This window comes from Pezoporus wallicus, unplaced genomic scaffold, assembly GCF_028554395.1.
Source record: "Pezoporus wallicus isolate ANWC-B61680 ecotype Strahan unplaced genomic scaffold, APGP_CSIRO_Pwel_v1 contig_10181, whole genome shotgun sequence".
In the NCBI taxonomy this organism is placed as follows: Eukaryota; Metazoa; Chordata; class Aves; order Psittaciformes; family Psittacidae; genus Pezoporus; species Pezoporus wallicus.
In genome coordinates, this window is record NW_026637664.1 from 1 (window position 1) to 10,645 (window position 10,645).

Genomic DNA, 10,645 nt, shown 5'->3' on the forward strand with positions numbered 1-10,645 from the left:
TTGACCCCATTCCCCCCATTCCCCCATCACCCCCCATTTCTCCCCATTGCCCCCCATTGCCCCCCATTACCCCATTACCCCATTGCCCCCCATTGCCCCATTGCCCCCCACTGCCCCCCACCTGCCCTCGGTCAGGGCCGTGCGGCTGAAGTGCAGCACGAGCTGGTGCAGTGGGTCCGGCTTCTCCTCCTCCTCCTCCTCCTCCTCCTCCTCCTCCTGCCCCGAGCGCTGCGACCCCAAAGCAGGGGCTCACAATGGGGGTCACAATAGGGGTCACAATGGGGGTCACAATGGGGGTCACAATGGGGCTCGCAATGGGGCACACAATGGGGCACGCAATGGGGCACGCAATGGGGGTCACAATGGGGGTCACAATGGGGGTCACAATGGGGCACGCAATGGGGTCACAATGGGGGTCACAATGGGGCTCGCAATGGGGCTCGCAATGGGGGTCACAATGGGGCTCGCAATGGGGCACACAATGGGGGTCACAATGGGGCTCGCAATGGGGGTCACAATGGGGGTCACAATGGGGCTCGCAATGGGGGTCACAATGGGGCTCGCAATGGGGGTCACAATGGGGCTCGCAATGGGGCTCACAATGGGGCACGCAATGGGGCTCGCAATGGGGCACACAATGGGGCACGCAATGGGGCTCGCAATGGGGCTCGCAATGGGGGTCACAATGGGGCACGCAATGGGGCACGCAATGGGGCACGCAATGGGGCACGCAATGGGGCTCGCAATGGGGCACGCAATGGGGGTCACAATGGGGCACGCAATGGGGCACACAATGGGGCTCGCAATGGGGCACACAATGGGGCACGCAATGGGGCACGCAATGGGGCACACAATGGGGCACGCAATGGGGCTCGCAATGGGGCACGCAATGGGGGTCACAATGGGGCACGCAATGGGGCTCGCAATGGGGCACGCAATGGGGCACGCAATGGGGCTCGCAATGGGGCTCGCAATGGGGCTCACAATGGGGCACGCAATGGGGCTCACAATGGGGCTCGCAATGGGGCACACAGTGGGGCATGCAATGGGGCTCATGATGGGACACGCAATGGGGCACGCAATGGGGCATGCAATGGGGGTCACAATGGGGCTGATATGGGGCAGCGCTATGGGGCCGATGGGGGGCAGCGCTATGGGGCCAGTGTGGGGCAGTGCTATGGGGGTGATGTGGGTCAGCACTATGGGGCGGTGTGGGTCAGCGCTGTAGGGCGCTGTGGGGCAGCGCTATGGGGGTGATGTGGGGCAGCGCCATGGGGCGCTGTGGGGCAGCGCTATGGGGTGCTGTGGGTCAGTGCTATGGGGCAGTGCTGTGGGGCAGCGCTATGGGTCAGCGCCGTGGGCCGCTGTGGGGCAGCGCTATGTGACCGCTGTGGGTCAGCGCTATGGGTCAGCGCCGTGGGGCGCTGTGGGTCAGCGCTATGGGTCAGCGCTATGGGGTGCTATGGGTCAGCGCTATGGGTCAGCGCTGTGGGTCTGCGCTGTGGGTCAGCGCTATGGGGCTCTGTGGGGCGCTATGGGTCAACGTTATGGGGCGCTATAGGGCGCTGTGGGTCAGCGCTATGGGGCGCTATGGGGCGCTATGGGTCAGTGCTATGGGGCGCTATGGGGCGCTATTGGTCAGCGCTATGGGGCGCTGTGGGTCAGTGCTATGGGGTGCTATGGGGTGCTGTGGGTCAGCGCTATGGGGCGCTATGGGGCGCTATGGGTCAGTGCTATGGGGCGCTATGGGGCGCTATTGGTCAGCGCTATGGGGCGCTGTGGGTCAGTGCTATGGGGTGCTATGGGGCGCTGTGGGTCAGCGCTATGGGGCGCTATGGGGCGCTATGGGTCAGTGCTATGGGGCGCTATGGGGCGCTATTGGTCAGCGCTATGGGGCGCTGTGGGTCAGTGCTATGGGGTGCTATGGGGCGCTGTGGGTCAGCGCTATGGGGCGCTATGGGGCGCTATGGGTCAGTGCTATGGGGCGCTATGGGGCGCTATTGGTCAGCGCTATGGGGCGCTGTGGGTCAGTGCTATGGGGTGCTATGGGGCGCTGTGGGTCAGCGCTATGGGGCGCTATGGGGCGCTGTGGGTCAGTGCTATGGGGCGCTATGGGTCAGCGCTATGGGGCGCTATGGGTCAGCGCTATGGGGCGCTATGGGTCAGCACTATGGGGCGCTATGGGGCGCTGTGGGTCAGCGCTATGGGGCGCTATGGGTCAGTGCTATGGGGCGCTATGGGTCAGTGCTATGGGGCGCTGTGGGTCAGCGCTATGGGGCGCTATGGGGCGCTGTGGGTCAGCGCTATGGGGCGCTATGGGGCGCTATGGGTCAGCACTATGGGGTGCTATGGGGCACTGTGGGTCAGCGCTATGGGGCGCTATGGGTCAGTGCTATGGGGTGCTATGGGGCGCTATGGGTCAGCACTATGGGGTGCTATGGGGCGCTATGGGTCAGCGCTATGGGTCAGCACTATGGGGCGCTATGGGGCGCTATGGGTCAGTGCTATGGGGCGCTGTGGGTCAGCGCTATGGGGCGCTATGGGGCGCTATGGGTCAGCGCTATGGGGCGCTGTGGGTCAGCGCTATGGGTCAGCGCTATGGGGTGCTATGGGGTGCTATGGGGCGCTGTGGGTCAGTGCTATGGGTCAGTGCTATGGGGCGCTATGGGGCGCTATGGGTCAGCGCTATGGGGCGCTATGGGTCAGCGCTATGGGTCAGCACTATGGGTCAGCGCTATGGGGCGCTATGGGGTGCTGTGGGTCAGCGCTATGGGGCGCTATGGGGCGCTATGGGTCAGCGCTATGGGGCGCTATGGGGCGCTATGGGTCAGCGCTATGGGGCGCTATGGGGCGCTATGGGTCAGCGCTATGGGGCGCTATGGGGCGCTGCTCACGGCCAGGTCGTCGATCATGCGGTCCTCGAAGGGGTGCTCCTGCGGCTGCAGCCACTGCGCTCTGTAGGCCTCCAGGAAGAGGTTGCAGGCGCGGTGCCTGCGGGACCGGAGCCTCCCAGTTCAAACCCGTTCAAACCCAGCTCATCCCATTGGCCCCCATTGGCTCCCATTGGCTCCCAGTCCCCCCCGCTGGCTCCCATTGGCCCCCGTTGGCCCCCGTTGTCTCCCATTGGCCCCCGTTGGCCCCCGTTGTCTCCCATTGGCTCCCGTTGTCTCCCATTGGCCCCCGTTGGCCCCCGCTGCCTCCCATTGGCTCCCGTTGTCTCCCATTGGCTCCCGTTGGCTCCCATTGGCTCCCAGTCCCCCCGCTGGCTCCCGCTGCCTCCCATTGGCCCCCGTTGGCCCCCGCTGCCTCCCATTGGCCCCCGTTGCCTCCCATTGGCCCCCATTGGCTCCCGTTGGCTCCCGTTGGCTCCCGTTGGCTCCCATTGGCTCCCGTTGTCTCCCATTGGCTCCCGCTGCCTCCCATTGGCTCCCGTTGTCTCCCATTGGCTCCCAGTCCCCCCCGTTGTCTCCCATTGGCTCCCGTTGGATCCCATTGGCTCCCAGTCCCCCCCGCTGGCTCCCGCTGCCTCCCATTGGCCCCCATTGGCTCCCGTTGTCTCCCATTGGCTCCCGTTGTCTCCCATTGGCTCCCGCTGCCTCCCATTGGCTCCCATTGTCTCCCATTGGCTCCCAGTCCCCCCCGCTGGCTCCCATTGGCTCCCGGCGGCGCGCACCTGGGCAGGTTGTAGAGCGGGGCCATGCGGAAGCAGGCGACCACGGCGCGGCGCCGCTGCTTGGAGAGGAGCTTGTGCCACACGGCCCTCTTGGAGCGGAAGGCGTGCTCCGTCTGCCGGCAACCAATGGGCACCCTCAGCACCCAATGGGCACCCAATGGGCACCCTCAGCACCCAATGGGCACCCAATGGGGACCCTCGGCACCCAATGGGCACCCAATGGGGACCCTCAGCACCCAATGGGCACCCTCAGCACCCAATGGGCACCCAATGGGGACCCTCGGCACCCAATGGGCACCCAATGGGCACCCTCAGCACCCAATGGGCACCCAATGGGGACCCTCAGCACCCAATGGGGACCCTCAGCACCCAATGGGCACCCAATGGGCACCCTCAGCACCCAATGGGCACCCAATGGGCACCCTCAGCACCCAATGGGCACCCTCAGCACCCAGTGGGCACCCTCAGCACCCAGTGGGCACCCTCAACACCCAATGGGGACCCTCAGCACCCAATGGGCACCCTCAGCACCCAGTGGGCACCCTCAGCACCCAATGGGGACCCTCAGCACCCAACGGCACCCAATGGGCACCCTCAGCACCCAATGGGCACCCAATGGGGACCCTCAGCACCCAATGGGGACCCTCGGCACCCAATGGGGACCCTCAGCACCCAATGGGGACCCTCAGCACCCAATGGGCACCCTCAGCACCCAGTGGGCACCCTCAGCACCCAATGGGGACCCTCAGCACCCAATGGGCACCTTCAGCACCCAGTGGGCACCCTCAGCACCCAATGGGGACCCTCAGCACCCAACGGCACCCAATGGGCACCCTCAGCACCCAACGGCACCCAATGGGGACCCTCAGCACACAACGGCACCCAACGGCACCCAGCGGCACCCAATGGGGACCCTCAGCACACAACGGCACCCAACGGCACCCAGCGGCACCCAATGGCACCCAACGACACCCAGTGACACTCAACGGCACCCAATGGCACTCAATGACACCCAACTGCACTCAATGACACCCAATGGCACCCAATGGCACCAATGGCACCCAATGGCACCCAATGGCACCAATGGCACTCAATGACACCCAATGGCACCCAATGGCACCAATGGCACCCAATGGCACCCAACGGCACTCAATGACACCCAATGGCACCAATGGCACCCAATGACACCCAGTGGCACCAATGGCACTCAATGGCACCCAATGACACCCCGTGGCACCAATGGCACTCAATGGCACCCAATGGCACTCAATGACACCCAATGGCACTCAATGACACCCAATGGCACCCAATGACCCAATGGCACCCAATGGCACTCAATGACACTCAACTGCACTCAATGGCACCCAATGGCACCAAGGGCACCCAATGGCACCCAATGGCACTCAACGACACCCAACGGCACCCAACGACACCCAACAGCAAGCAACGGCACCCAATGGCACTCAACGACACCCAACGGCACCCAACGACACCCAACGGCACCCAATGGGCGCAGACCTGCTCGAGGTGGTAGAGCACGGCCACCACCTCCTGTACCCTGCGCGCGATCCCAATGGGGACCCCATGACCCAACAGCACTCAATGACACCAATGACACCCAATGGCACCCAACGACACCCAACGGCACTCAATGGCACCCAATGGCACCAATGGCACCAATGGCACCCAACGGCACCCAATGGCACCAATGGCACCCAATGGCACCCAACGGCACCCAATGGCACTCAATGGCACCCAATGGCACCCAATAACACCCAACTGCACTCAATGGCACCCAATGGCACCCAATGGCACCCAATGGCACCCAACGGCACTCAACGACACCCAACAGCACCCAACAGCACCCAATGGTACCCAATGACACCCAGTGGCACCAATGGCACCCAATGGCACTCAATGACACCCAATGACACCCAACGACACCCAATGGCACCCAACGACACCCAATGGCACCCAATGGGCGCAGACCTGCTCGAGGTGGTAGAGCACGGCCGCCACCTCCTGCACCCTGCGCACGATCCCAATGGGGACCCCATGACCCAACAGCACTCAATGACACCAATGACACCCAATGGCACCCAATGTCACTCAATGACACCCAATGGCACCCAATGGCACTCAATGGCACCCAATGGCACCCAATGGCAACCAACGGCACCCAATGGCACTCAATGACACCCAATGGCACCCAATGACCCAATGGCACCCAAAGGCACTCAATAACACCCAACTGCACTCAATGGCACCCAATGGCACCCAACGGCACCCAACAGCCCTCAACGACAGCCAACGGCACCCAATGGCACCAATGGCACCCAATGGCACCCAATGACACCCAACGGCACCCAATGGCACCCAATGGCCCAACGGCACCCAATGGCACCCAATGGCACCCAATGGCACCCAATGGCACCCAACGACACCCAACGGCACCCAATGGGCGCAGACCTGCTCGAGGTGGTAGAGCACGGCTGCCACCTCCTGCACCCTGCGCACGATCCCAATGGGGACCCCATGACCCAACAGCACTCAATGGCACCCAATGGCACCCAATGGCACCCAATGACACCCAACGGCACTCAATGGCACCCAATGGCACCAATGGCACCAATGGCACCCAATGGCACCCAACGACACCCAATGGCACCCAATGACACCTAACGACACCCAACGACACCCAATGGCACCCAATGGCACCCAATGACACCCAACGACACCCAATGGCACCCAATGGCACCCAACGACACCCAATGGCACCCAATGGCACCCAACGACACCCAATGGCACCCAATGACACCCAACGACACCCAATGGCACCCAATGACACCCAACGACACCCAATGGCACCCAATGGCACCCAACGACACCCAATGGCACCCAATGGCACCCAACGACACCCAATGGCACCCAATGACACCCAACGACACCCAATGGTACCCAATGACACCCAATGGCACTCAATGGCACCAATGGCACCCAATGGCACCCAATGGCACCAATGGCACCCAATGGTACCCAATGGCACTCAATGGCACTCAATGACACCCAACGACACCCAACGACACCCAATGGCACCCAATGGCACCCAATGTTACCCAATGACACCCAATGGCACCCAATGGCACCCAATGGCACCCAATGACACCCAATGGCACCCAATGGCACCCAATGGCACTCAATGACACCCAACGGCACCCAATGGGCGCAGACCTGCTCGAGGTGGTAGAGCACGGCCGCCACCTCCTGCACCCTGCGCACGATCCCAATGGGGACTCCATGACCCAACAGCACTCAATGGCACCCAATGGCACCCAACGACACCCAATGGCACCCAATGACACCCAATGACACCCAATGGCACCCAATGACACCCAATGGCACCCAATGGCACCCAACGACACCCAATGGCACCCAATGACACCCAATGGCACCCAATGGCACCCAACGACACCCAATGGCACCCAATGACACCCAATGGCACCCAATGGCACCCAATGTTACCCAATGACACCCAATGGCACCCAATGGCACCCAATGGCACCCAATGACACCCAATGACACCCAATGGCACCCAATGGCACTCAATGACACCCAACGGCACCCAATGGGCGCAGACCTGCTCGAGGTGGTAGAGCACGGCCGCCACCTCCTGCACCCTGCGCACGATCCCAATGGGGACCCCATGACCCAACAGCACTCAATGACACCAATGACACCCAATGGCACCCTATGTCACTCAATGACACCCAATGGCACCCAATGGCACTCAATGGCGCCCAATGGCACCCAATGGCAACCAACGGCACCCAATGGCACTCAATGACACCCAATGGCACCCAATGACCCAATGGCACCCAAAGGCACTCAATAACACCCAACTGCACTCAATGGCACCCAATGGCACCCAACGGCACCCAACAGCCCTCAACGACAGCCAACGGCACCCAATGGCACCAATGGCACCCAATGGCACCCAATGACACCCAACGGCACCCAATGGCACCCAATGGCACTCAATGACACCCAATGGCACCCAATGGCACTCAATGACACCAATGACACCCAATGGCACCCAACGACACCCAACAGCACTCAATGGGCGCAGACCTGCTCGAGGTGGTAGAGCACGGCCGCCACCTCCTGCACCCTGCGCATGATCCCAATGGGGACCCCATGACCCAACAGCACTCAATGACACCAATGACACCCAATGGCACCCAATGGCACCCAATGGCACCCAACGACACCCAACGGCACCCAATGGGCGCAGACCTGCTCGAGGTGGTAGAGCACGGCTGCCACCTCCTGCACCCTGCGCATGATCCCAATGGGGACCCCATGACCCAACAGCACTCAATGACACCAATGACACCCAATGGCACCCAATGGCACCCAATGACACCCAATGGCACCCAACGACACCCAACGGCACCCAATGGGCGCAGACCTGCTCGAGGTGGTAGAGCACGGCCGCCACCTCCTGCACCCTGCGCACGATCCCAATGGGGACCCCATGACCCAACAGCACTCAATGACACCAATGACACCCAATGGCACCCAATGTCACTCAATGACACCCAATGGCACCCAATGGCACTCAATGGCGCCCAATGGCACCCAATGGCAACCAACGGCACCCAATGGCACTCAATGACACCCAATGGCACCCAATGACCCAATGGCACCCAAAGGCACTCAATAACACCCAACTGCACTCAATGGCACCCAATGGCACCCAACGGCACCCAACAGCCCTCAACGACAGCCAACGGCACCCAATGGCACCAATGGCACCCAATGGCACCCAATGACACCCAACGGCACCCAATGGCACCCAATGGCACTCAATGACACCCAATGGCACCCAATGGCACTCAATGGCACCCAATGGCACCCAATGGCACCCAACGGCACCCAACGGCACCCAATGGGCGCAGACCTGCTCGAGGTGGTAGAGCACGGCTGCCACCTCCTGCACCCTGCGCATGATCCCAATGGGGACCCCATGACCCAACAGCACTCAATGACACCAATGACACCCAATGGCACCCAATGGCACCCAATGACACCCAATGGCACCCAACGACACCCAACGGCACCCAATGGGCGCAGACCTGCTCGAGGTGGTAGAGCACGGCCGCCACCTCCTGCACCCTGCGCACGATCCCAATGGGGACCCCATGACCCAACAGCACTCAATGACACCAATGACACCCAATGGCACCCAATGGCACCCAATGACACCCAATGGCACCCAACGACACCCAACGGCACCCAATGGGCGCAGACCTGCTCGAGGTGGTAGAGCACGGCCGCCACCTCCTGCACCCTGCGCACGATCCCAATGGGGACCCCATGACCCAACAGCACTCAATGACACCAATGACACCCAATGGCACCCAATGTCACTCAATGACACCCAACGACACCCAATGGCACCCAACGACACCCAATGGCACCCAATGACACCCAACGACACCCAATGGTACCCAATGACACCCAACGACACCCAACGGCACCCTATGGGCGCAGAAGTGCTCGTGGTGGTAGAGCTCTGCCACCACCTCCTGCACCCTGCGCACGATCCCAATGGGGACCCCATGACCCAACAGCACTCAATGACACCAGTGACACCCAATGGCACCCAACGACACCCAACGGCACTCAATGACACCAATGGCACCCAATGGCACCCAACGACACCCAATGGCACCCAATGACACCCAACGGCACCCAATGGCACCCAATGACACCCAACGACACCCAATGGCACCCAATGGCACCCAATGGCACTCAATGGCACCAATGGCACCCAATGGCACCCAATGGCACCAATGGCACCCAATGGTACCCAATGGCACTCAATGGCACTCAATGACACCCAACGACACCCAACGACACCCAATGGCACCCAATGACACCCAATGTTACCCAATGACACCCAATGGCACCCAATGACACCCAATGGCACCCAATGGCACCCAATGGCACCCAATGACACCCAATGGCACCCAATGGCACCCAACGACACCCAACGGCACCCAATGGGCGCAGACCTGCTCGAGGTGGTAGAGCACGGCCGCCACCTCCTGCACCCTGCGCACGACGCGCTCGGGGCTCTCGGCGTCCGCCGCCTTCCCGGCGAGCTCCCGGTACAGATCCAGCTGCCAGCGCAGCGAGGAGCTGTTCTCCACCTGCGACATGGGGGGCAATGGGGGGCAATGGGGCATGGGGGGCAATGGGGGGCAATGGGGGGCAATGGGGACATGGGGGCAATGGGGGCAATGGGGGGCAATGGGGGGGGTTCAATGGGGGGCAATGAGGACATGGGGGGGAATGGGGGCAATGGGGGGCAATGGGGCAATGGGGCATGGAGGGCAATGGGGGTCATGGGGGGCAATAGGGGGCAATGGGGGCAATGGGGGGAATGGGGGCAATGGGGGGCATGGGGGGCAATGGGGGGCATGGGGGGCAATGGGGCAATGGGGGCAATGGGGTGATGGGGGGCATGGGGGGCAATGGGGGCAATGGGGGGGAATGGGGGCAATGGGGGGAATGGGGGGAATGGGGGGCAATGGGGGACACGGGGGGCAATGGGGGTCATGGGGGGCAATGGGGGTCATGGGAGTAATGGGGGAATTGGGGCAATGGGGGCAATGGGGGGAGTGGAGCAGTGGGGGGAATGGGGGCAATGGGGGCAATGGGGGGCAATGGCAACATGGGGGGCAATGGGGGCAATGGGGGGCAATGGGGGTGTGGGGCAATAGGGGTCAATGGGGCTCAATGAGTCTCAATGGGGCTCAATGGGGTCAATGGGAATCAATGGGGCTCAATGGGCTCAATGGGGCTCAATGGGTCTCAATGGGGTTCAATGGGGTCAATGGTGATCAATGGGGCTCAATAGGCTCAATGGGGCTCAATGGGGCTCAACGGGGCTCAAAGGGGCTCAAT

The 10,645-nt window shown here is 62.2% G+C and overlaps 1 protein-coding gene across 1 annotated transcript; it reads right to left on the reverse strand.

Moving 5' to 3' along the window:
• Positions 1-121: 121 nt before the first annotated feature.
• On the reverse strand, positions 122-9,897 carry LOC130598038 (ryanodine receptor 1-like; the record flags this gene model as incomplete). Its single annotated transcript, XM_057407085.1, has 4 exons — positions 9,751-9,897; positions 3,674-3,786; positions 2,895-2,991; positions 122-228 (listed from the first exon to the last, which is right to left on the reverse strand). Coding segments are annotated over exons 1-4 (464 nt in total), but the record flags the coding sequence as incomplete, so codon positions are not given.
• Positions 9,898-10,645: the final 748 nt, after the last annotated feature.